The sequence below is a fragment of the Gymnodraco acuticeps genome, unplaced genomic scaffold (genome assembly GCF_902827175.1).
Source record: "Gymnodraco acuticeps unplaced genomic scaffold, fGymAcu1.1, whole genome shotgun sequence".
In the NCBI taxonomy this organism is placed as follows: Eukaryota; Metazoa; Chordata; class Actinopteri; order Perciformes; family Bathydraconidae; genus Gymnodraco; species Gymnodraco acuticeps.
In genome coordinates this window covers 593,653-621,604 of record NW_022991063.1, presented here as the reverse complement: position 1 = coordinate 621,604, position 27,952 = coordinate 593,653, and the positions used below count along the sequence as shown (strand labels likewise).

The 27,952-nt window shown below is 41.7% G+C and overlaps 1 protein-coding gene across 1 annotated transcript in view; it reads right to left on the bottom strand.

Annotated features, from left to right (window-relative positions):
- Nucleotides 1-27,952, bottom strand: part of focad (focadhesin) — a 79,310-nt gene that overhangs the window by 44,377 nt on the left and 6,981 nt on the right. Inside the window, 8 exon segments of the mRNA XM_034236623.1 lie at nt 5,488-5,748; nt 6,149-6,342; nt 8,196-8,283; nt 8,509-8,715; nt 8,861-9,077; nt 9,353-9,454; nt 22,237-22,335; nt 26,219-26,373. Coding sequence (XP_034092514.1) covers nt 5,488-5,748; nt 6,149-6,342; nt 8,196-8,283; nt 8,509-8,715; nt 8,861-9,077; nt 9,353-9,454; nt 22,237-22,335; nt 26,219-26,373 — 1,323 coding nt within the window.

Here is a 27,952-nt window from a genome sequence, read left to right as displayed (position 1 = left end):
TCAGCATTCTTTCTCCTCCAAACACGTCTAGTTGAGTTTTTACCAAAAAGTTCTATTTTGGTTTCATCTAACCATATGACATTCTCCCAATCCTCTTCTGGATCATCTAAATGCTCTCTAGCAAACTTCAGACGGGCCTGGACATGTACTGGCTTAAGCAGGGGGACACGTCTGGCACTGCAGGATTTGAGTCCCTGGCAGCGTAGTGTGTTACTGATGGTAGCCTTTGTTACTTTGGTCCCAGCTCTCTGCAGGTCATTGACTAGGTCCCCCCGTGTGGTTCTGGGATTTTTGCTCACCGTTCTTGTGATCATTTTGACCCCACGGGGTGAGATCTTGCGTGGAGCCCCAGATCGAGGGAGATTATCAGTGGTCTTGTATGTCTTCCATTTTCTAATAATTGCTCCCACAGTTGATTTCTTCACACCAAGCTGCTTACCTATTGCAGATTCAGTCTTCCCAGCCTGGTGCAGGTCTACAATTTTGTTTCTGGTGTCCTTTGACAGCTCTTTGGTCTTGGCCATAGTGAAGTTTGGAGTGTGACTGTTTGAGGTTGTGGACAGGTGTCTTTTATACTGATAACGAGTTCAAACAGGTGCCATTAATACAGTTAACGAGTGGAGGACAGAGGAGGCTCTTAAAGAAGAAGTTACAGGTCTGTGAGAGCCAGAAATCTTGTTTGTTTGTAGGTGACCAAATACTTATTTTACCGAGGAATTTACCAATTAATTTATTACAAATCCTACAATGTGATTTCCTGGATTATTTCCCCCCATTCTGTCTCTCATAGTTGAAGTGTACCTAGGATGAAAATTACAGGCCTCTCTCATCTTTTTAAGTGGGAGAACTTGCACAATTGGTGGCTGACTAAATACTTTTTTGCCTCACTGTATCTATCCATCTATCTATCCATCTATCTATCCATCCATCCATCGATCTATCTATCTATCTATCTATCCATCTATCTATCTATCCATCCATCTATCTATCCATCTATTCTACCTATCTACAACGTGCTTTGGCAGTACTATGTTTTCGGTATGGTCATGCCAATAGAACTCCTTTGAATTTGAATGGATGAAGGACTACCGAGGGTTAACGGTTCATTATTCCATTCAGTGTGGAGGTCAGAAACAGGAAGTAGTCAGGGTCTTTGGTTGCATGTAGTCCACAGGCTCTGCAGTGTTACAGCCTTTCATTAACATAACTTACTGCTGCCCTGCACCTTGGCCGTTGCATAGCAACAACCTCACCTGCTAGAGAGGAAGAGGTGAGTTGGAAAAGAAGGAAAGGGAGATTTCGTTCAGCATGAATCCATGAGAGGCCGGGTTTATCAATAGAATTATTGGAGCCATTAACCCCTTTTGATTTATGATGAAAATACTGTATCCAACAGATATATATGAGTTACAGTTATGTATGATTTTCTTTTTCAGAACTGTTATTTATGTCATCTTGTGATGGGCGAGGCTTGAAATGGACAAGGACATCAGGGTTGGATGGCCGTAGGCCAACACTTTCTGACCACATTACTATCTGCATTGTTCTATATACAGTAGATCACATTATGTTGCACATCATTTACATATGTTAGCATCTAGCGCATTATTTCCATCACCGTATTTTTGATGATTGCATTATCACATGAGAGATATTTGGATTTTTGATTTATTCGTTTTTTCTTGAAAGTCAACCGGAGTTTATTGTTCAATAAATCATATTTTTCAAGTGGAACTAAACAGCATCTCTGTGCGTGTCGGACACCTGACCTCATGTGGCTTCAGACATTTTAAAACCCAGGATTAGCCACTTCATAATACTATCCCAAAGAATTATAATGGATGAATATATATAGATATTCATCCATTATCCATTCATCCATTATATATATATATATATATATAGAATGCATATAGCTTTGACATAACACTTGAACAAAGAAATGAGTGTTTTTGGTTTGAGCAGGCAAATATGATGCAATTATATGAGGTGGGAAGTCAAAAGATTCACATATGCCAATAACGCTTCTACCAAGCCATCATCCAGCGGAGCAAAGTGGCACTCTGGGAGCAATTAGAGCAGCAGGGGAAAACTCGGCGGCGTCTAACGAGCGCGGTAATGAGCAGCCCATAACACCATGTTATATTTCACATCATCTTCTGCAGCTTGTGACTCCATTTACAGTCCCGGGGGTCTGGGAGGTCTGTCAGCCTTCTCTGTATAGAGCTGTAGAACATCCAGCAGCTGAAGGCTGGGAGAGCTTCTTTAAAGAGACTATTTTAGAGCATTACATTTCAAATGATGTTTTTTTAAACTGTAAGTCATCTTTATTTCACTACTTGACCATTGTCCTAAAGTTAAGGTAAATAAATTCCCCAAGAAATGAATATGTATTCATCCATCCATCCATCTTCTCCCACTTATCCGTGGTCGGGTCACAGGGGTAGCAGTTCCAGCAGAGAGCCCCAAACTTTCTTTTCCCTGGCCACATCAACCAGCTCTGACTGGGGGATCCCAAGGCGCTCCCAGGCCAGCGAAGAGATATAATCCCTCCACCTGGTCCTAGGTCTACCCCTTGGTCTCTTCCCAGCTGGACGTGCCTGGAACACCTCCCTAGGGAGGCGCCCAGGTGGCATCCTAACTAGGTGCCCGAACTACCTCAACTGGCTCCTTTCGACGCGAAGGAGGAGCGGCTCAACTCCGAGTTTTTTGTCATTGTTTTCGGGTTGTTTGTTGTATTTTTTTCTGTTTGTTGTCTTGTAAATGTGGAAATAATTAATTGCAACTAGAACATGCATTTCCTGCAGAAAATGCGTGCGAATGCTGTAAACTGTGAACATTTATGGCTGAATTTAGCTGAAAATGCAGAAAAAGCTGAATGTGTTATTAGCTGAATGGTAGCTGCTTTTAGCTAAACAAATGCAGAAAAAGCTTAATATTTAAAAGAAAAGGTTGTATAGCAACATGTATAGCCTTGATGTCCTGAAATAGCTGAATAATGTAATAGTTGAATGGGTTCTGCAGCTGAAAATAGGCTGAAGGAGTTAAATATCAGATGTAAGTAGTAGTGAATAAATTTGTATTAAGATGAGAAAAGAAAGTAAAAAGGCTTGGGAAACTTTTGAACTAATTTGATGGTGAATGATCTGTCGCCATGGCAACGGCATTTGATGACATCCCATAATACTCTTAGATGTGTTGATGGCTGCATTGTTACCAAAGCTGTGAAGTTTTGGGCCATTTCGAGTATTTTCACTGAAGTTATGAGAAAACCGTGTTTCATGGTGAGCATTGTGTTGCCATGGCAACGGCATTTGAAGAAATCTCAAAACTGTCACGTAGATGTCTTCACGGCTGGACTGTTAGCACACATGTGAAGTTTGAGCACTCTTTGAACATTTGCATAGGAGTTATAGTGATATATATATATTATAGTCATATTTTATGGCGAGGGATGCGTTTCCATGGAAACGGCATATGGTGAGATCTCAGATTTGGCGTAGAGCTGTTGATGCATGGACCGGTGATATACAAGTGAATATTGGGGGACGATTGGACCGTGTCCATTGGACTTATAGCGACATCATGTTTTATGGCAAGGGATGCGTTTCCATGGAAACGGCATATGGTGAGATCTCAGATTTGGCGTAGAGCTCTTGAGGCATGGACCGGTGATATACAAGTGAAGATTGGGGGACGATTGGACAGTGTCGATTGCACTTACAGCCTCATCGTGTTTCATGGCGAGAGGTCTGTCGCCATGGCAACGACATTTGATGACACCCCATACTACGCTTAGATGCATTGATGGCTGCATCGTTATCAAACCTGTGAAGTTCTGGGCTGTTTGGAGTATTTTCACTGAAGCTATGAGAAAACCGTGTTTCAAGGCGAGCATTGTGTTGCCATGGCAACGACATTTGAAGAAATCTCCAAACTGTCCCGAAGATGTCTTCACAGCTGGACTGTTGAAGTCTGCTGCATGTCAGTTGGAGTGATGACATCATCGTGTTCCATTACACAGGTGTTTATAGTTGAGCTAACGAGCTCTGTTGAGATCACAGGTTTCCATTGTTCTGAATGAGAGATGAACCTCTTACATGTGAACGTTTTGTGGAAGAACCGTAACAGATATCTGTGACATTTCAAAACGTGAAGCATGTCAAGGAAGTTGAGTATCTGAAGTGTAATTTTTGTGTAGTTTTGGGTTAATAATGTGGCCTTTTTGGCAGTTTAACTAAAGGTGTGTGGCTGCTAACGTGAGGAAATATCTGCCTGAAATTACAATGGGCTTCAATGGAGGAATGTTGAACGTTTTTGTCACTTCATGCCCTCAAGAGGCATTTTGTTTAATATTTTTTCTTATTTTTTTTTATTTTTCAACCTAGGAGAGGTTTTCCTACGTTTTCCATGAAAAAATATGTCTGATGAGTGTAGGGTTTGGGAATTATGGCAAGTTTAAAACATTTTTGGGGGAGAATTTCGAGCTGTCCTGCACTCGGTTTTGAGATCAAAGCACGAGCTGCTCCATCCACTCTAATGTAAAAATCTGAAAAAGGCCTCTCTACAAACTAAATTCAATATCTCAAAAAGTTTAAAGTTTAAAGTTTAAAAAGCTGAATATTTTGAAAAGCATGAAATATTTTGAAAAAGTTGAAAGTTTCCCATCAATTGCTGAAAAGGCTGAATAGTTTAATATTTGAATGGTTTCTGTAGCTGAAAGTAAGCTGAAGTTATGGAGAGCTAAAGTATTGGCTGATTTGAAGGCTCTTCCCATTGACTTCAATGTTAAAAAAAGAGTTTAAAAAGCTGAATATTTCAAAAAGTATGAAATATTTTGAAAAAGTTGAAGGTTTCCCATCGATTCCTGAACAGGCTGAATAGTTTAATATTTGAATGGTTTCTGTAGCTGAAAATAAGCTGAAGTTATGGAGAGCCAAAGTATTGGCTGAAATAAGGGGAATAAAGATTTGAAGCACTATAGTGGAATGCTGTAAACACCATTCGCACTAAATAGAGAAAGGATTTAACTCAATTTCAAATTGAGTTAATATGATGATGTTCAGGAGCCATTATCATAGCCGTGTTATTTCTTTCTTTTTTTTATGAAAAGTGAAATACAGATTTAATCAATCACAATAAATGAATTAACATTTTCCTCACTAATGAATGAAATGTATTATGTAAAGATAAAAACTGTACCTCTTACAACCTTTTAGCAGTCTGTCTTACTTTAAATCTGTTGTTTTTAGAAACATTTTAGAATATTTATTCCTGATAATGCACTGTAACTTATGCCTCATTATGCCTTTCACAATTTGATTATATATATATATATTTGTATTTATTTTACATTAAACAAATACATTTAAATATAAACAATTAGCGAAAGCCATTCTCAAAATAAATGTAAATATATATTAGGCATACATGTTTCTGCTTATTGTTGTAAAAAAGCTCTTTTTAAATGGAAATCACTGAGTGTACCTGGCAGGGCTCTGCAGCAGCGAGGGCCTGGATGGCCTTCAGAGCCAGCTGGCAGACGTCTTCCCCCCCCGTGAGGAGGAGGTGGGTCACCATGAGGCTGAGGGAGCAGAGCTGGCTCTGGCCGGAGGACAGGGCCGAGCTGACGGACAGCAGCCAATCAGCTGCCGCCGCCGGGTCCTCCGTCACTCTACGCAGTATGGACAGAGCCACGCTGAGCTCGTTGTACCAGGAACTGAGAGGAAGAGCCAGTGGTGGGCTGGGCTGAGAGGAGGAGAAAGGCAAATATTTGTTTCTTGGGGCTAAAATCTATAAATCGACACATATATATATAAAATAATCTTCAATTGAAAAAGGTCAAGCATTAAAACAGAAAGCCCACCCTTTGTGAAAGGAGCCAGGATTTGTTCTTCAGTCTCAAATGTTTATATTTGTAATTCCTTAACCAAACATTTTATACATTTTCATGTGAACATCTGAATGGACATCTGGATATCTTCCAGGGGAGACTGTCTGGAAATATGCACTGCTCCCCATGTTTTAAAGAGGCCCTATAATTGTTTTTGGTGTTCCTCTCCTGTTTGTGCATGTAAATGGTCTGCAAAGGCTAAAATCCTTGTGTTCCCTCCAGAGGGAGTTCCTCTCCCACAGACTTCAATGTTACCTGTGGGAGTTTATCCGTCTCCCTGCTGATTCTGCAGAGGAGGCTGTGGGCCAAGTCCTGGTTGAGTCTGTGCCTCCGCTGGTCAGCCAGCGCCTCGGTGAGGCCCGAGCAGGACAGCAGCTGCAGCACCGGAAGAACCAGGACCGGACTCAGCCAGGGGGCCAGCTCCCCATGCTCAGGGACCAGACTCAGAGCTGCCAATCAGAGGAGGGCAACACGAGGGGTAAAGAATCCATATGGACAAATAAGGTAGAAAACACCAAATGCAGTCATTTTCAGGAATGTTCATAAGACGTGACGGTTACAGTACAGATCAATTCATGTAAAGAAAGTCATTATGAAAACTATGGGAACCCATAAATGCAGGATCAATATATTGAGTCAATGTGTAAGGCAAGGCAAGGCAAGTTTATTTATATATATAGCACCTTTCAGCACCAGGCAATTCAAGGTGCTTACAAAAATGAAAGACATTCAGACAAAGGCAGGTATTACATGCAGAGCCATGCAGACCTCTTCTTCTGTAGACAAAGCTCTTGGCATGGATGCACTGTATGCAGGGCAGAAATGAACTCAGGTTGTGTTTCTGGCTATTTACAAACACATGTAAGAAATGGACAGTAACGTCAGTGGTAATGCATGATATTTGACCAAAAGGGTAGTTTCTCAAAAATAAAGACGATGCAATATAAGCTGATGGAAAGGGTTTTTTAAATGACACCTGGACATTAGGGGTGCAACAACTAATCGACTTAATCGATTAAAATCGATGACCAAATTAGTTGCCAACTAATTCAGTCATCGATTCGTTGGTGACGTCATCACGTGTGTTTTACGCGCCGTTAAGCTCCAACGTTATCGGTCTTTTTATCGGTACTGGAGACATTTAAACAATATATGTCATATGTATTATTGCTACATTATATCGCAGTCTTAGTGTCGCCAACTAGTTTCTAATACTGTATGCAAAAAGACAAACAAAAATGCGTCTGATGTATTTTCGACCTTTCCAATCGAGACGAGATCTCTCTCTCCCGTCTGTGCGCGAGGGGGCGGGGCAGTTTACACACACGCGGCTGCTACATGCAGCAACACACGGAGGAGATGGCGGAGAGAAGCGCTCCAAGGTGTGGTTAAATGTTACCCGTCTTGAGGTGGACAATGCTCCTTGCCAAGAGAGTTTAGCATGTAAGGGCGGTGACACGAGCAATGTGTCAAACATTTAGCAAAAGTGCACCACATTCAGACGGAGGAATGCACCGGGTTCCACTGTCTTTCTAGCAGCTCTGTAGCCCCCCCATCCACGAGTAACGTTTCCACGTCAGGTGTTATGCTAGCAGCAACACACGGAGTTAACTCCATTATACAAACATGGGTTAATGATTAGAGGTAACCGAGTTACTCTTTATTTTGTTAAAGTTTCAGCTATTCTGTTTACAGTTCTGTCATCAGATTATTTAATTATTATTATTTAATACGATTTGTTAAAACATTGTTGTTTCTTTTGATGTGAAATATTATTTATTTAATTTAAATAAAAAGCAATGTTAATTTTGTTTAGTTAATTTAATAATATATGTATTTTTGAATCAAGTATTCATCTTGATTGTCTTCATTGTTAGTTTCCACATGCCTAAAACAACCTCAAGCTACATCTAAAAGTTGATGGCTAAATAAGAGCGCTGAGAAATTGTGCAACGCATACAGTAATAGTCCGAATAGTCGATTCATCGTTTAATTAATCGATAGATTAATCGATTATCAAATGAGTCGTTTGTTGCAGCCCTACTCGACATGCAGGACAGATACAATGAGTCAGAATGATTCAATGAACAAATCCATACACTACTAAACAGAATGCATTATACATTGCTGTATTGTAATGAATAAGCTGTCTGTGATGACTCCCATCACACAGGGAAAGGGATTTGTAGCAGTGTTTGACAGGAGAAAGTTCAGACTTCAAGAACATCTCTTGAGTACTGGATGTCTCTCCCTTGGCTATCCAAAAATATTGTTTAATTTATTTATGAAAGAGGTTTTTTACCCAGATTAAGCAGGCTGGTCTGCTGGGTTGCTGGGACTTCTAGCAGGAGAAGGGCCACGCCCATCAACAGCTCGTCCAATGGTAGCTCCTATACACATAGACAATGAAAGTTGGCACAAATATATCTTACATATTATCAGAATTAAAACACTGAATTTATCCAAGTGGGGGATTTTTTTTTTTGTATGCTCAATTTTTAGAATAAGATAATAATATTTATTTTAAATGTTTTAACAAATTAAAAATGTGCAATGAATAAAATATTAAAATAATAATCTGAAGTTGTATTGGGTCATATCGTTGCTGGTGTCACCTGTTGGCAGGCCGGCAGGAGCTGCTGTAATAGGTTGAGAAGAGGTCTGCAGTCTGCATTCAGCCGGAGGCAGCACCTGCAGGCACACAGCAGCTGGAGGGTCAGCCCCACCCTCTCTGACCTCCACTGCTCAGGGGCCGGGACCAGAACCTGCAGCAGGGCGTCTACGAACCCACAGAACTCCAGCACCGCCTCCACACTGTCCACCTATCAGCAAGAGAGGAAACCCTGTTAAAGGGGCCCTATTGTGCTTGTATGTGCATGTAAATGGTCTACAAAGCCTAAGGGGTGGGACATCTGCCAGCAAAACAATCAGAGCAGACTGGGCTCTGATCTGATATTAGTTTGTTACCTGCATGTGTGGCACCAGCTGACAGAGGCAGTGCAGCAGGCTTTCAAACACCGGGTCCTGCTCCTTGTTCTGGAGGAGTGATCTGGCTGCTGGGTGAGAGGGCATCAGCACCCTGAGGAGCCCATGGCGTAGCAGGGCGTGCTGCGGCTGCCTCTGAGGCTCACAGTACAGGTAGCGCAGGAAGGGGGCCAGCATGGTGACGTAGGCGGGTTCATTCCTGCAGAAAATACAGACACCATATTATGTCGGCAAATATCAATCGGTCAAGGTTGATACTGTGTGGAAATTCCTCATATTGAAGCCTTGTAGAGAGAATGATCCATGCTGTATGTATGGTGCTGTATCTGTATGTATTTGTTTCACTACATAATAACAGCTGATGATAGTTAGATGAGTTATCTCGAAACGATGCCTGCCACAGATGGCTCTGAAAGTCATGCAGTGAAGGAGGGTGATTGGATGGAGCCTTCAGTGTGTGGCAGCCATGCTCACCTCTCAGCAGCCTGCTGGATGAAGTCATCAATCTCCAGCAGCAGAGCGGGCCAGCAGTCCACTCGGTTCTCCAGAGCAGTGATGTATGGGTGAGGGTTGTTCCTGCAAAGACGCATCACGGATGTTACTGGATTTGTTCGAGGAAATGTTTGGAATCACCAAAGAAATCACAATTCATCCTGTGGGGAACATGAATCTCGGTACAAATACCAAATCCATACAATAGTTGTGGAGATATTTCACTAAAGAGCAACATCATGGGGAACCTCCAGGAGAGTCATTAGGATACACCGTCTGGAAAACTTAAATATCCATAACAAAATATTGGTACAAGACATTTCACAGTTTGGTGCAAAGCCAGAGTACATGTTGACATACTGTGAAGATGTTACTAGCGTAGATGTTATTAAAGTAGAAAGTCAGAGGATAACCACAGTTACCATATAGCAGAGTTCCCGTTAGCCGGTAATTACCGGACTATGACCGGTAAAATATGCTGAAGAACGGCAAATCCAAATCTCTCCGGTCAAAATGTCCGGTCAAAATAATTTCCCTGTAGCGCAATACCGCTTCAGTTGCGCCACTTATGTGACAGACAAGAAGAGTATGTGACAGACAAGAAGAGTATGTGACAGACAAGAATAGTCAATTCTAATGTCTAACACTTAATGTGGAGAAAGAGATGTCCTGTATGGGTTGATTGTGCGTTGATCTGTTGGTAATGCCTTGGGTTTCCGGTGGGCATGTAAACAAATGCATAATGCTGCGCTATACTTTGTGGCCTCACCCGGTTGCATAGCGACGCTTATTGTTTAGGTGTCTTTTAATAAGCAGGTAGTCCTATCATTAGCTAGAACTAGCTGGATCTGATCGATATGGACATAAACGCGAGTGAAGTCTAATCTGACGGGAGAGAGAGATCAGCTGCTGCTGACGAGTGGACACGCAGCTCTGCATGATCACATGCAGCGGTGAGCGGACAAAACACACACTTCAGGTTAGAATATCACACGTAGCTATTTTAATGACCTCTCAAACTACCTAAACTAGTTATAGATATGTTTAGTTTTACTGTCGGGTCACTCATTACTGATCCGCGAGCTGCATGATACTGGCGGGCTGCCAGGAGAGGGAGAGCGCTCCGTTTATTATTCTCGTGTTATTGTAAGTTACTGAACACTTTTGAATAGTTAATCTACTATAATTAGTTTGTTTAATATCGAATCATATCAATTTGTTTTAAAGCTCAATAAATAACAAAGAAGACATTTGACCGGCACTTTTCAAATGTTGTCCGGAAGATTTAAACTTTAACGGACATGTTGACCGGCGAACAATAATAATAAAAAATAACGGAAACTCTGCCGTATAGCTTCCATTAAGATGCCAGAGGTTTGTAGCTGTGACACCTTTTTGAGTGCCTCTATGAAATAAAGAAGATGGAGTCAAGTTAAACAGGATTTTCCAAGACAGATGCATGGAGTGCACCAGCCTATTAAATCAAATTCATACACAAAGCTAACTCTTTGTGCTTCACAAACCATTATTAGTGAGTAACGTTATGGCATCATGTAATAAATACCCTATTTGCACCTTTCCATGTTTTACTTGCATAAAACAGAATATACAGTAGGCCTATATGTAATAAGAATGAGTGACCAGCAGCTGGACAGACAGCGGAGCTCCTTCTTTAAGGAATGCTCCAGCTCTGCTGTCACAAGGACAGACACAGGAACACACTCCTGCCAGCAGCCATAACACTTTATAACAGCTCACCTCCGGCCTGCAGAGAACTCACTGCTTCATCGTTTTGGTTCCTCCCCAATGAACAACAATGAACACTTTGGCACAACTGCTACTTACAAAACTGTAATTGATATACTACCATATGTATATATTTTTCTGCTACTGTAATATATTGTGGGAATTCTCCACAAATTGATGTAGTACATTTTATATTGAGTATTCTTGTGGTTCATGTCCTTTATACTTTAGATATGTACATAGACTTGCTGCTGTTTATTAATTTCAATTGTGCTAAAATGTCAATTCAGCCTCTGTGGGACTAACACAGGTAACCTGATTCTGATTTAGCCAAGCACAGATAACAAGCGTTTCTTGATACCCACATTGCCAAGTTCCCGCTCTTGACCTGTCCTGCATAAACAACCCACAGCCTCCATTACTCTTGAATTTGCAAACCCATTAAGCCCAGACAAAACACTGGGGTCAAATCCAAGGTGAAGCCTCTGTGTATTGTTAAGATTCGTGCCCACAGCCAGGCCAGAGGTTAACACAACACATGGTGTGTGTGGGGGGGCAACACCACCATCAGCTCCACTTAACCGATGCGTTCCATCAATCACATTTGTAAGTGTAGGAAGGAAGTTCAATGACTGAGAATGTCTGTGCATGTGGCAGCCTGCAGTGTGGCCCAGACATGGACTACTCAGCGACTGCACCCCCCCCCCTCATTCATCCCCCTCTTCACACAGTGTAATCGGTCAGACCATCTCTGCCCCCCTCCTCAGGTTCCCCGTGGCTGTCTCCAAACCCCTCGGCTTCAATACAGCTCCCATACATCAGCCTCTGCACTGCTCCCTGCTTTTCAGCTGCCACACAAAAGAAGTGGCAGGAAGTCAAGGCGGACCCCCCCCTCCTTTTAGTTCAACTCCAAGTTCACCACTGAGTGCTGGCAGACAGATGGGCCAGGTAGGATCCGCCTGTTGTCACACTGCTTCCTGGGGGGGTCTGCAGGTTACAACAACCTCTGAGGGGGTTTGGGACACAGACCTGATTAACTATCAGATATAAATCCAGATTCTGTTACTGCGTCGCCTATAGGGAATAAGAATGTGACGTCATCAACGGCAAGTCGGCCCTCTTTGGAGGAACATAGTGGCTGCAATCTATTGACTTAACCTGTACAGCGAGCGGAGTATCCGTAACTGTTTCCCTTTAACCGTTATACACATTGTTGGTAGGCTCTGTGATGCCACTGGCTGCTCCAGACACTCCTATGATCAATGAACAAAACAAAGAAAGGACCATGAGATTACACTTTATTCTTTCAGGGAGACGTAGCAAACATCAGCAAGAGACGCTGAATGTGTTTACTACAGGAACACAAAGCACTACACTGGGATGATTTGGGGGAACACTGATATATATTGAGGTTGCTGTCGCTATAGACCAGGGGTCTCCAACACGTCGAATGCACCTGAATCAGTCCGTGTCGCTGCGGCTCAGAAACACATGGATTTATGTTTTAAAAAATGCTCGCGTTAGCACCATGTCAGGTTTTTGGTGGATTTAATCAAGTCTTGGATTGCAGAGTATGAATGTCCTCTTGCTATTTTCAGTTGATAAATACTCGTGTAAAGTTTGTGAAGGCAGGAGGAAAAAAGCTTCCGCGATCACCGTCTCCTCTCCGTTCCTCCAAACCCCGCCCTAAAAATAATGAGTTACAGGCTGATAGTGACCTGATAGAAACGTTATTATTCACTTAATCACTGATTGAGATGATGAAGCTAACTTAATCTCATACATCCAGTAACAGTAAGACAGAGAATGTCAGTGTGCACACATGCACTATTTTAGTTGTTATATGCTGTTGTAAATACTCCTGTTGTCTGCTGTGTTCAGACTCAAGTCCTGTGTGTGATGCCTCATTCAGGACATTCAGTGTCCTTTCTTTAACAGAAGACCGTTGCTAGAAGCTGCAGCTAGACTGCAGAAGCATTAGTTTTTTGTTTTTGAGGATGGAACAATTTCACACAGATATAGGGAGGCTAGACCATACAGATGTATTATGGTTTATAATGTCATGTCAAGACGAAGAAGAACAAGAAGAAAAAGATGGCTGAACTGTTCAGTGTCAATCCTGTGGAGATGGAGATGGAGGTTATAAATCTCCAAAATCATGTTCAGCTTAAGCCTCAGCAAAACTCACAACATTTCTGGAGCCTTGTAGACCCAGTAAACTCTAAGAACATTCACCAAGCAGCACTGAACACGTCTGCTTTATTTGGCTCTACTTTGTGAATCAGCTTTTTCTGACATGAATGAAATCTAAATACAGAACATTTCAAGGACTCTTAGAGTGAACCTAAGTGGGTACACTCCAGTATACACCTCTATGGTGGACTCCATGCAGCGCCAGTCAGCTCACTAACTGTAAAAAAAGAGTGAATGCCACTTATTTTACATTTTTGTGCCATAAGATGCTTGCAAGGTGGTGATTAAGGTGATGTATTTACTATGTGGGCCATAATAAGAAGGAAAAACTAATTTTTCTTGGACATTTATGTGAATGTTCAGTGATTTACTTACTATTACCTCATTCAAACCAACGCAACTCAGGTTCAAGCTCCGTGCTAGAGCTTTTCAGGTTCAGAACCGGTTCTTCGGTTTAGCTCCAGCTCTTTTCACACCGCCCAGAGTCCGACTGGTGCTGCGTCATTGCGTCATCGTTTGCGTCATGACGTAACCGTTTGCGTGCCTGCTTCATAAAGCCAAACTGAGCGGAAACCCCTCACAGCTGACACCGACAACAACAATAGCCGATTGTGCTCCAGCTTCCTCTGTACCTCTTCGGAAGACCACATTCCCAGTAGGTAGCTGGTCTCTTCAGTAGACCACCGCTGCTTGTTAAGTTTCTCCATCGTTGTGTACAAACTGGATAAAACGCGGGCTTCTTGTTGTTGTTCAGGAGTTGATCCCGCCCCTGCCCCTGCCCCCGCCTCGACGTAAGTGTGACGTATGTGGTGCTTTTGCTCTAGCCGGAAATGTTGGTGCTTGAAACGAACCGGATTCCGGAGCTAAGAGGCTGCTCCGCTGCGGTGTGAACAGGAAAACCTGGGGCTTTTCAAGCTCCAGCTCCGAACCGGCCCTGAAACACAGTTGGTGTGAATGAGGTATATGAGGGCCATAATAATATGTGAGAAATTGTCGTTTTCTTGGACCTTGATGTGAAGTAAAGATTGTTGATAAGCTTTGGGTATTGCAATTTCACACGTATACAAAAGTAGCTTAATTCAACTGATGAGTGCTATGTGAATAAATGTAAGCGATGTGATGCAAGTAGCTCTTGGCCACTTCATTTTTTCAAAGTAGCTCTCAGATGAAGAAAGGTTAGAGACCCCTGATATGGACTCTATCCTCCTAAAATGGCCGCGATGCCCCAGAAAAATAAATATTGCACCTGATGCTGTCTTGATATAGCATTAGTCTATATATTGATTTAGACAAAATGTTGATTAATTGTTCAGCCCTATAGAATGATGCAGCAATAAGTTAGCAATAAGTTAATAACTTGTCAGGCTCGAAAATGACATTCCCAGAACAAATGACTATATCTTCACTTCTGAAAGGGGTAAATTAATAATCTTTTTCTCAAAGCAATGATAAACCTGTGAGTTGGATGTAGAACAGTCAGAATCGATATGGATTTTTTTAATTTTAAAGTAAATTCAGATTGAACATAGTAAAAAAATGTAAATTATAGTGTCCGTCCAAAAATAAAAGATTACTTATAGTGAAAACCACCCTGGAATGATGGGATAGTGGACTAAAAGCTTTAGGAATCCAAACTATAACATATAATAAGTACCCTGTATCAAGATTGATGCAAAACAAGTGACATTTGACCTTTTTAGAGCAAAAAAAACACTTCTGGCGTCATTTTCCATATCTTTGGCCCCCCTCAGTCGATTTTGATGATTGACACCTCTTTTGAACCATTAGAGCCAATAGAATCGAGGGGAAGTTCCTACAATCCATCTAAACATTACCCATTGGTGAATGAGTGATGCGTGTCATACACTCTAGTACAGGGGTCTCCAACACGTCGATCGCGAGCTACCGGTAGCTCGCAAGACCTCAATACGTAGCTCGCCAAGCAAATCCAAAATGTAAAAAATACACACACAAAAAAGGAAATGTAATTAAAAGAATCTACCCTATGCATAAACTTCAATCTTAGCGAACTCTATCAACTTACTACAACTCTATATCTATCCAACACCCCTCCTCCCCCACAATGAATATCGACCAATAACGTTCTTGCAACAGTTTAAAAGGGGAGTGATTAGTAAAATATGCATAAATAAAAAGAAAGAATGCTAATAGGTAACATAAGATAAGAATAAACCAGTTTAAATGATTTGTTATTGGTTGTGATCATATTCTAAAGATGTTTGGATTATTGAAAAGTATACAGCTCCCTTTCATCTGAGTGTTTCATAAAGCAGGTTAAAATAATTAAATTGCATACATGTTCTTTTAGTAAACACTGAAAACGGGTCCCACATGACCCAAACAGCACATAAAGTATAATGTTAAAATGTGCTAAATATATACACTGCAAAAAAAGAGAAGTAAAAGTAGTTCACCACTTGTTTTATTTTTTGAAAGTAGCTCTCATCCTAAAAAAGGTTGGAGACCCCTGCTCTAGTAGCTATCGTAGCAGCTATATGAAAACTCTGTTATTGACAAATATGACGATGGATTATCAGAAATCATTTCAAAGTGACAAACACATTGGATTGACCTATGGATTAACCTTCAGCAGTGTGTTTATCGTTTTCATGCCATTGAACACAACTTTTGATCAGAACAACAGCTAAGGTAAGACAATGTCCCGTGTTTGCTCCGTAAAGCTCTGTGTTGTGATGTCTGTGTTTGCTTCCCCTGTCGCGAGTTCAGATAGCTCAGTGATGATACCTATACCCCTAGAATCTGTGGAATCTCAGCTTGCTAATCAATATCTTGTTTGTGCAGATCCGATATGTAATAAGGGTATTTATACCTAGAGTTCTGTGCTAAGTGTGTTAGCATTTTTTCACTCAGTGCTCATTTAGACGCTTCTTGTGAGACTTGTGTTTTGTTTCCGTAAAAATGGTTCATATTGTCAGTTAGCTGAGTTTCTTCCCGTTAAGTTGTTATGACACATGAATACGTTTTTAAATGTTAAGAAGCCCTGAGACACAGTTTCGTGGAAAAAAACCCCTGCAGCCCCCGCGGGCCTCCGGGTTGAACAGGTTAAAAGCTGAACATTTGTTTGTATTAACCACATCAGGTTCTCTTGTCTTAAAGCTCACCTAGTATGCTATAATTTAACAATTTAAAAAGGGCCATATAGATACAAAACATGTCTCGGAAGTTTTTTGCTCAAAATACCAAACCGATCATCCATTGTAGTTACTAAAGTGCTGATCCCTTTGCTGAACCCTTTGGAGCTCTGAAGAGAAGGCTGTCTACCAGCAGAAACTCAGCTAAACGCTGCCATATTATGTTCCAAACCACATCAAGCATTATTTCTGAAACAGCATGGAGCTCAAACACTTTCTCTCTCGTGTGTTTACCACAAGGTCAGTACCTTTTATATCCTGCTTCTTTACACATACTGGGTGTTTCTCAATGTCGAGGACAGCTGCTCCAGAGCCACTATTTCAAGGACACTACGTCATCGAGTCCCGCCGAAGGACTGTTCCAATGTCCAGCATACTTGGAATTCTACTGAGGCCGGCGTACTTCGTTGCAGGAAATTTCGAGGCTGCACATGTGTAGCCTCCGCGGTCTTAAAATCCCCACAATGCTTTGCGCACAGAACAATTTCCAAAATCTGTGGTGGAAAATGTAAGGCGGGGCCTCTCATATGACGCACACCTGCACACTTGCTCGCCTGTTCCATTCTTCGTTCTCCGAATGAAAGGAAGGATTTTTGCCTAGCCTCTGATGGACCTGACTCGGAAGACATGTCTTACCAAGGAAGCGTCCTCGACATTGAGAAACACCCACTCTCTCCAGTACAGCGATAGCTTGCTAATCAGCAGCAGCAGCAGCCATTGTACCTGTGCCAAAGAAATCCTCAGTGACCTGCCTGAATGATTACCGGCCTGTGGCACTCACCCCCATCATGACGAAGTGTTTTGAGAGGCTGGTAAAGAACCATATCGTCTCCATACTTCCCCCCACACTTGACCCGTTCCAGTTTGCTTACCGCCCTAACCGCTCTACAGAGGACGCTCTCTCCTCTGAGCTCCATATGAGCCTGGCCCACCTGGAGGAGAAGAACACCCATGTGCGAATGCTGTTCCTGGATTTCAGCTCAGCGTTCAACACAATCATCCCCCAGCATCTGGTAAACAAACTGGGACCCCTGGGACTCAACACACCCCTGTGTAACTGGCTGCTGGATTTCCTAATAGAGAGACCCCAGTATGTTTGGGTCGGTAACAACACCTCCAGCACCATCACCTTAAACACCGGCTCCCCGCAGGGCTGCGTTCTGAGTCCACTGCTTTTCACCCTGATGACCCACGACTGCTGCTCCAGGTTCAGTACCAACCACATCATAAAGTACGCGGACCATACAACAGTGGTGGGACTCATCAGGGACAACAACGAACAGGCCTACAGGGAGGAGGTGAAACATCTGACAGACTGGTGTAACACCAACAACCTGATCCTGAATGTCGATAAAACAAAAGAGATCATTGTCGACTTCAGGAACAAAAAGCACTGTCACCCACCACTCCACATCAACGGCACAGCAGTGAAGACTACAGACAGCACCAAGTTCCTGGGGCTGCATATCACAAGCAGTCTGACCTGGTCCACTCACACTACATCACTATGTAAGAAGGCACAGCAGCGCCTACACTTCCTGCACAGCTCCCCCCTCCCATCCTCACCACGTTCTACAGAGGAACCATAGAGAGCGTGCTGACCAGCGGCATCTCCATCTGGTCGAGAGACTGCAACGCCAAAGACTGGAAGTCTCTGCAGAGAGTGGTCAGGACAGCAGAGAAGATCATCGGAGTGTCTCTCCCTCCCATCAGAGACACCGCTCAGAAACGCTCCCTGACAAAAGCCCAGAACATTTTGAAAGCAGAACAGCCAGATTCTGCAATAGCTTTTTCCCTATGCCATCAGACTGCTGAACAGCAAGTAGACCAGTAACATAAAGATTACATTACGTTGTGTAAAGAGCACATATGTTTTATATAGTATGTCTATTTTATTTATATGTATAGTAAGTCTTTATATTTTAAACGCACACTTTATCTTTAATTTTATCAGCACCACGTCACTATTATTTATTTATATGTACAATTTTAGCAAGTTTTTATATTGTCCTGTTCCTGTAAGCCAGTACAACGACATTTCGTTTTAATAGTACACTCTGTGTCTTGTTGAAATGACAATAAAGTATGTCTATGTCTAAGTCTAATGTAAACACAGACCATATTACTTCCAAAACACGTCGCACATTGTTTCTGATAAAAAGTGCATTTTGCATAATAGGTGACCTTTAAAGTTAACAGTTTTTTTTAATGTGTGATGCCTGAAATAAGAACATTCGTTAAAACGAAATGTCAATTTTCGATCTATGACATCAAATATGTCTGTAAATACCTGACTTGCATATGTCTGAAGCTTCTACGTGTCATAAAAACGGAGGTTGCTAACATTTGACAAAAGAAGCGACATCACGGCGAACATTAGCCGCCTTAAGCTTAGCGGTGGTGACGCACAGCCTGTACCTGAGCAGGGAGGCATTGAGTATGTGGGAAAACCTGTAGGGGACACTCCGGACAGACTTCACTCAGACTAACATCAAATGGGGATGAGGAGGTGTGGTGGACGGAGCTGAACCTCCCTGATCTGGGGGGGGGGGGGGCTGCGACTCCGAGGCTCAGTGGCAGATTGCACGGGGCAGTATCGAGCAGCCGGTCAACAACGGGCACCAGTGGGCATCCTCCATTAATCCTGCAGCATTTACAGTTACCCAGCAGTGCCAGGGCCCGGCGGCCAACAGAGGGCCAGACTGCTGCCCCCCCTCCCCCACACATTCATCTTCCCACCAGGCTGCCAGACAGACGCAGACAGCACAGACAGAGATGAAGAAAGAACGAGAAGGAAGAGGACAATGGGCAGCAGGAGAAGAGAGAAAGAAAGAAGGGATAGAGATGTGTGGAAAGGTTAAAGGGAGGAGGTGTAGAGGTGGAGACAGGAACATGGAGAGCAGGAGGGAGGAAGAGAAAGCAGCACAGTCTTTATCACCCGCTGTAACTGAGTAAGGAGGCCCCGGGATCCTGGCAGAGGTGAGGGGGGGGAGGAGGAGGAGGAGGAGGAGGAGGAGGGCTGAACCACAGATAACTAGTCCCTCTATGTATCTGTTTGGTCATAAAATCAAGACGGTTCTCTTAACAAAAGCAGTTAAAAGGCCTCCAAGTCAGTTTTCCATTGGCTCTGATATTGGTCAAAGTTACAGCCGAGAAGTTTTACATGTTGTTTGTAAACAAGTCATTCATTCACATGATCTAATCCAAAGATGAGTGCATCCGAAATATTGATACTTATTCTACATAGACCTTTTTCCCAGAAGACAATTCCATACCTTTGCAAAGGAACGTCATTCACACAAGCCAATCAGAACAGTCATTTTCAAGAGCGGGCCTTAAAAGAGACAAGTGCTAAAAACAAGCATGTGCTTTTTGCAAATTAAAGCATGTACAAGAAAAAGTAAGTGAACCCTTGGAAAAAACAGTTTTTATGTATAGATTTGTAGATTGGTACTAAATGATGGTCATATCTTCACCTTAGTTACAACAATCAACAAACACATTCTGTTTTAACTCATAGCAGACCAATAATAATTGGCTATTAATTTTGTTCTTGTCCATATTGAAAACATCATTCAAACATTCCCTGGGTAGGTTGGAAAAGCTAAATATATATGAACCCCTCGACTTTAAACAAAAGCTAACAGAGTTAGGGGTTAGCAAACCTTGTTTTATTAATTGAAGTGTTTTTGATTTCTAATAATCACTCAAATATTTGGAGTTTCCCATACACAAGAAGCATCTGCTGACGCTCCCTAAGTGGGTGCCCAGCAAAGATGACTGTGTTTAAAAAAGACATGAACGATTATAAATGTCTGTGTGTTATTAGCTTAAGCACATTGTATTTGTTTGTTATTGTGACAAGTGATAAGTTGAAAATCAGATCAGATTTTATGACAAATTCATGCTCAAACCAGGAAATTCCAATGGGTTCACATACATTCTATTGCCACTGTATACATGTACTAGAAGAAACATGAAATACAACTAGGAACTTGAAAGAGAGCATTATGTGTAGCCTTTAAGTTGTTACTAATAACATTTATAATGGCGCCATATCTCAGTAAGCCATGAAAGAGTTTGAAAGTGAGCCAGCAGTAGAGCAATAGGACCTGGAAACTGAAGCAGCTAAATTGAATTATTCTTTATACAATGTCCACCTGTTTTTATTAATATATAGAAAGATAACATGACAAGTTGTGGTTTCAGGGGAGGTTGCAAGCTGAAACTTTTTCTTTTGCAAACAACATTTGGACATGGTAATAGTTTTGTTCCGTTTGAGTTACGGTAAAAAGCCCTTTATCTGACTGAACAACTAAAAAAAGTCCTAATACACTTCGGGAAAATGATTTGCTAGTTCAAAATCAACTGTCCAACAGTAGGACTTTGTGATTGTAAATACACCATTTAAGTATAAATGTTGGGAAAATACTGAATGTTCCTTCTATATCAGAGTAGCACATGATAACAGAGGCCCTACGTAGCTGTGTACGTAGCCGGATGTATGACTCTACTCTGGGAACTATTTGTCCAACGCAGCCCTGTGTGTGATGACTACTTCCATGCTTGCAAGGATAATAAATACATGTATCCTGATATTGAAGACCAAGCCGGTGACGAGTAATCTTTTTCTAACTAAATTCAAAGGGCACAGGGCATCTCTGATTATCTCACGTATATACAGTATGCGTATGCTCGAAGCATAGCCTATATTTATACAAGATCATTTGGTAACCATGGTTATATGTTTGCAAATTCAGATATTTCTTGATACATCAAAGGAATTAAATCAGAGGTCTCCTAACATAGTGGGTGTTTCTCAATGTCGAGTACGCTTGCTTGGTAGCACATGTCTTCCGAGTGTCTTGCTTCAGAAGCGAGGCAAGAATCCTTCCTGGCATTCGGAAAACGAAGAGTGGAACAGGCTAGCAAGTGTGCAGGTGTGCTTCATATGAGAGGCCCCGCCTTACATTTTCCGCCACAGATTTGGGGAAACTGGTCCGTGCGCAAAGCATTGTGGGGATTTTAAGACTGCGGAGTCTACACATGTGCAGCCTCGAAATTTCTCCAAACGAAGTATGCTGGACATTGGAACAGTACTTCGGCGGCACTCAATGACGTAGTATGCTTGAAATAGTGGCTCTGGAGCAGCTTTACTCGAGATTGAGAAACACCCAGTGTCCTACTGTGTGCAGTTCCCCCAGTAAAAAGAGAGGGAAACGAGGGGTAAATAACAAGGTCTGCGTGTCCCTAATGTGTGAAGTCCAGATGAATAATACAGATATTTCTGGGTGTAACCAGAGAACATACAATATGATACGATAATACTTTATTGTCAGATCAAGTCTGACTAACTTTATTAAATCGTGGGACCCGGTATCCCTGATTTGATGGTAACAATTCATATTCTCTGTTCAGGACATGTTTGGGTCAGAAGTTATGGTGAGCTGATTCAGAGTCTCTCACAGGGTTGATCTACTATCTTTGAGCAGATGTTCACCTGGTGGAGGAGTTTGGATTTGAAACACTTGTACCATGTAGTAATGCTATACTGTAGAACACTCAGAATCACAGATGTAAAAAACTAAAGAAGAATTTGTCTACTCGCCCCGAAAGCGGTGGAGAAAATTCTTAGTTTTGTCCTTTTGCAGACAAAACATAAATATAAACATATGAGGCAGAAATGTGCTTTTTGATTTGGTACATGTGTTTTATGAATACACAACACAAACATTGAAACAAAGAAAGGCTGACCTGATGGAGTAAGGACAGCTGAAGTGTTTTTCTGCGTCTCTCTGGTCTGCCTGCATCTGCAGCAGCCTGCCAATCACCTTCATCAGCCCCTGGACATTTCTGTTCACAGATGGTAAAACACAGAACATACAAAAAAAAGATCAAGAAAGATTCAAGGAAAGAGGAAAACTGTACCGTTAGTGAAAATAAATCTGAGAGGATCATTATCAGTCATGTGTTTACTGCAGGACCATCGCCATGATCACATGAGGGCAGTTATTTAAGCTCAAAGTCATTGTTATGCCTTTTTCTTCACAGAAGAAACTGAAACGTTGACTTGAATTAAATATATTATGTATGTATGTTAATATTATTGAAAGTACTTTTCTATTTAAACATCATATTATTGCTTGCAACTAACCTAGTACAGTCATGCGAAATGTGTTGACATATTACATTTAATTCAAGTCAACGTTTCAGTTTTTCCAGTTTATCCACGATCGAGGGAATTTAAAGCCAACGTTCCAAACGGGGCAAAAGTTAGGTGGGTATAGAGTGGTGCAGGAATGAGTCCTCAACTCTGGAAATGAGTTGACATTTTAGCACGTCTGGTTCCCTTGTGTCATAAAACACATTTTTGAAGATTTTGGTTAGATGCCTAAAATCAAGTCTGAGGTTAACACAAGATGATTTCGTTCCACAACGTCAGTAAATACCCCACTTGTCCAACGTTTATGCGTCTTAAAAACGGCAGTAGCTAACAAGTGTCTAAAAGAGACAAAAAAACATCACGCCAAACAGTCCGCCTTTAGTTTTACGATGTTTGTTTATAGTATTACTTTAGATTTGTTTCATCTGCCTATTGCATGTACGCTAAAGACAACATGAAAGGAGTGTTGATATGGGGAGATGAACCTGTCCTGTAAGAATCATGAATGTGTGTTTGCCACAGAGCTTCATTTCTGCTTTATTCTAAAATCCAATGGAAGAATCCCATTGCTTTCCCCCCAGCACCACCTAATGCTTCCCCTGTAAGTAAGAGTGTGTTTCAAATGTCAGGGAAAGAACATGGAAAATGTTTGTCATCATTATGGTGTGGAGCAGTCTGTTCCGTTTGTTTGTTTGTAGCCTTTATTTAACCAGGTGAAGCCCCTTGAGATCAAAAGATCTCTTTTTCAAGGGTGACCTGCAGGACATTAGTTACACATGTAACATAAAAACAACAGAACAACAATAAGGATGACATACAACATAATGTACAGGGTACAGTTTACAAACTCTATTTACAGAGACAGGTACCATGAGTATCAAACAGCATGTCACCCAGCTGAGTTTTAAAATGATGCTGGGGAACCAAAGTGCTCAGTTTGAAACATGTTTGCAGACTGTTCCAATTTAGTGGAGCTGCACAACTAAAAGCTTTCTTCCCTAAGACAGTCCTAGCACTTGGCACATTTAATAAAACAACATCATGAGATCTCAGGCAATATGTACTTTCAATTCGTCGAGAGATCAGAGAGCAGATATAAAAAGGTAGTTTACCCAACATGGCTTTATAGATGAACATGTACCAATGACTGAGTCTCCGTACAGTTAGTGAAGGCAGACCTGCCTTGGCATACAGGGTGCAGTGATGAGTAAGTGCTTTACAGTTAGTAACAAATCTCAGAGCACTGTGATAGGCGGCATCTAACTTTTCCAGGCAATGGGCAGGTGCATTCATATAGATCAGATCACCATAGTCCAGCACAGGTCAAAAGGTCACAGTGACTAGTATTTATAACAGGTAACCACTTCAAGTACTTGTCCTTGCATAGTAACAATATCCAAAGCAGTGTCTGGAGTCTTTTTAGCTTTTGAAAATAGTATTACCTTGGTTTTATCAACATTTAAAAGAAGCTTAAGTTCAGCAAGCTGAGTCTGAATAATGTTAAAAACAGCCTGTAATTTAACACCAGCCTCCTTAATGGAGGGACCTGCACAGTACATCACGGTATCATCCGCATACAAATGTAAAGTAGCTTCATTCACATTTTCACCTAAACTGTTGATATATAGGGAGAATAAAAGTGGACCTAAAACAGAACCTTGAGGAACACCATTAGCAATGTTCAACCACTCAGAAGACAGCCCATCAAAGTGAACACATTGGGACCTTTCAGAGAGGTAGTTCACAAACCAACCACTGCATGGCTGGATATGCCGATACTGAGTAGCCTCTGCTTTAAGATGCGATGATCGACGGTATCAAACGCTTTGGACAGGTCAATAAATAGAGCTGCACAACTCTGCTTATTATCTAAAATACTCATAATGTCATTCACCACTTTCATTGTGGCAGTGATGGTGCTGTGTTGCTTTCTGAAGTCTGACTGATGTTTAGACAGGATGTCATTGTTACATAAAAACACCTTTACCTGTTCACTCACTACGCGTTCGAGCACCTTAGCCAGAACTGACAATTTAGAGATTGGCCTATAGTTATTTTAAATAGTTGCCTCCCCTCCTTTTAGTAAAGGCAAGACATAAGCTGACTTCCATACTTTTGGAATTGCATTTGTGCTGAGGGAGAGGTTAAAAAGAGTAGTAAGAGGAAGAGCAATAACATCTGCAGCTATCTTTAAAAAGAAAGGTTCTACGTTGTCCGGGCCGACCGGTTTCTTAGGATCTAGCTTAGATAAGGCTTCATGAACAATGAGACTGTGTTACTAGCTCAGGAAGCATCATGATGACAGAAAGGTGCTGGGTATATTTAATAGTAAAAAGTCTCCCTAGAGTTGACACTTCCATTAGGGTTTTATAATTAGATTATTCACAACAAATGGGGTAACAGGAGAACGGCCACAGACCTTCAGGAGTATTATTGTGGGCCTGAAACATAAAACATGAACTGAAAAGATGCTTGAAACATTCATAGCAGTGAGGGAAACAGATTATATTCTGTGGATTCCTCAATACCTCTTTCCCATTCCACATAGTCACTATATGTATTGTTCATATCAACATATTGATGCTGCAGTGCAGATATACGGTCCATTATTTTGGCGTGTAAAAAGGATTATGGCCAATTATTTATTGTCCGACCAACCATTGGCAAAAGGTCATTCAAAATGCCGACCCAACAAATCCCATTTACGACGAGTCATATTATGGAGAACAGAAAAGGTCACTTTGCAGTAAGACTTTATCCTCCTGCTCTGATGGGGGGGGGGGGGGGTTAATGGATCACAGTCAGCAGAGGGGGCAAAGACACTGTGGGAGTGTCCATTTACTGAGGGCTGTATTATGCTTCTGTATAAAGATGCTGTACTTGATCAAAGTACCAGTACTCTGTCTGCCAGTGTTTATTCAGTCCCTTCCTGTAGATGTAGTCCCATTTTAAAATTAAATGTTTCGTTTTTCAGTGCATATTACAAAAAGGGCATTTTCTGTTATCATGGTTGGTTTGATAACAGCGTCCAGGATTATCCTGAGACATTGTAAAATAGACAAGTCTCCAGATTTGAAGGAATGGGTAAATACCACGGCTGCACCCTACGAGATTCTGCTGACTAGCTGAGAGTGAGAATGATGAGGATACTCCTGGGAACATTTTATGGACACACATAAAAGTAGAACTTTCTTTCATTTCAAACTTAACCAACAATCATTACTGCACACACTTGTTCCTCTCCATTGCTGATGAACTACATTTCTATTTTATTATTATGAATCCAGGACTTATGTACACTGTAACTTGTTAACCGGTTAGTGAGTGGTGGGATGGAAATGGAGATTTAGTCAGCATTTGCTTTACACATCATAACTTTGTGAATTTGAATGTGAAGTACATGGTTTGTATCACCCGCTTACACAAATAAATAAATGCTTTTGCTAAGATGTACAAGGAAAGATAGATTCAGTAAAGGGTTACTGAAACTTTGTCCTGAAACATATTGACATTAACCCTGCGTACAGTCTGCTTTAAGGTGCCTCTGAGTCCAGGTGAGAGGTGTGACTGTACCTGGCGGAGGGCAGCAGGTTGAGCACGCTGTGGAGGACGTGCTGCAGCTCTGCATGCTGCTGCTCCACCAGCAGGACCACGGCGTCGCAGCAGGAGGAGCGCACCAGAGAGCCGTCACTGCAGCACTGCTGCCACAGAGCCTCCAGAGCCGGACCCTGAAACACACACACACAACTTAAGAAATAGATCCAGATCTAGCCTATAACCCTCCTGTCGTGTTCGGGACAAATCTGACCGAGTTACTACTTTCATAAATATTTTGTTTTACATTTGATTGTTTCAAGGCCTTATGATATCCTTCACAGTAGGCATTTAAACGTATTAAACTGCTTATCACACCTTTCATTGAATTTGTTGTGGGTTAGTAAACTATACCTATGGTGTTCCTGGTCAAAAATGAGCGCCAGTGGAAATGAATGGGTAACCCTAGATTGTGTTCATCCATCAGAGAGAACACAACCAAATCAACAACATGTTCATTTTGGAATACATTTTCAGTGTCTATTCTTTGTATTTGCACTGCAGTTATTCATGTATACCAGTACACTAAGACTTTGTTTACAGCTTAAAATTGTGTTTTATAACATTCAGTGATTTTTAATAGTTTTTGTGTTAATGCAAGAGCAGTTAAAAAAGACCAGTAAAATTGTTGGCCTCAACAAAGTAAGGGGGGGGGGGGGGGGGGGGGGGGGGAGAACACGACAGGAGGGTTATAACATGACATTACTGGAGAGAACTTCCTGGGTGAAAATGACAGATTCTCTGCAGCAATGGGCCATATCAGTGTTTCCTCTAACCCCCGCCCCCTAATGGCTCGGCCACCCTGGTTTGATCTCCAGGAGAAATAAAGGCTTGATTGAAGGCACAAGGGAAGAGGATGCTACTTTTGTTTGTCTTCATTAGCGGGGTGAACAGTGGAACAACCAAGTAAATGTGGAAAACAACATGTAGAGTCTGTGTTGTTGGGATTTGCTCTGAGGAAAACACAAATCCATCCAGCAGCACCAACAATATTACCATGCTTGGGGAGTAAAGCTGAAAAGTTATTGTTTTAATGCAAGCTTCTTAGAAACTGTTTATAGAAATGCTACATAATTAGGCAGCAACTCCAACAAATGAAACAATCACAGTTTTTAGAAAAGGAATAGGAAGATATTTCATAAGCCACAGACTGAAATGGTTCTGGCGTTAATACAGTGGTGCAAGTATTTAGTCAGCCACCAATTGTGCAAGTTCTCCCACTTAAAAAGATGAGAGAGGCCTGTAATTTTCATCCTAGGTACACTTCAACTATGAGAGACAAAATGAGAAAAAAGAAAATCCAGAAAATCACATTGTCTGATTTTTAAAGAATTTATTTGCACATTATGGTGGAAAATAAGTATTTGGTCAATAACAAAAGTTCATCTCAATACTTTGTTATATACCCTTTGTTGGCAATGACAGAGGTCAAACGTTTTCTGTAAGTCTTCACAAGGTTTTCACACACTGTTGCTGGTATTCTGGCCCATTCCTCCATGCAGATCTCCTCTAGAGCAGTGATGTTTTGGGGCTGTCGCTGGGCAACACGGACTTTCAACTCCCTCCAAATATTTTCTATGGGGTTGAGATCTGGAGACTGGCTAGGCCACTCCAGGACCTTGAAATGCTTCTTACGAAGCCACTCCTTCGTTGCCCGGGCGGTGTGTGTTTGGGATCATTGTCATGCTGAAAGACCCAGCCACGTTTCATCTT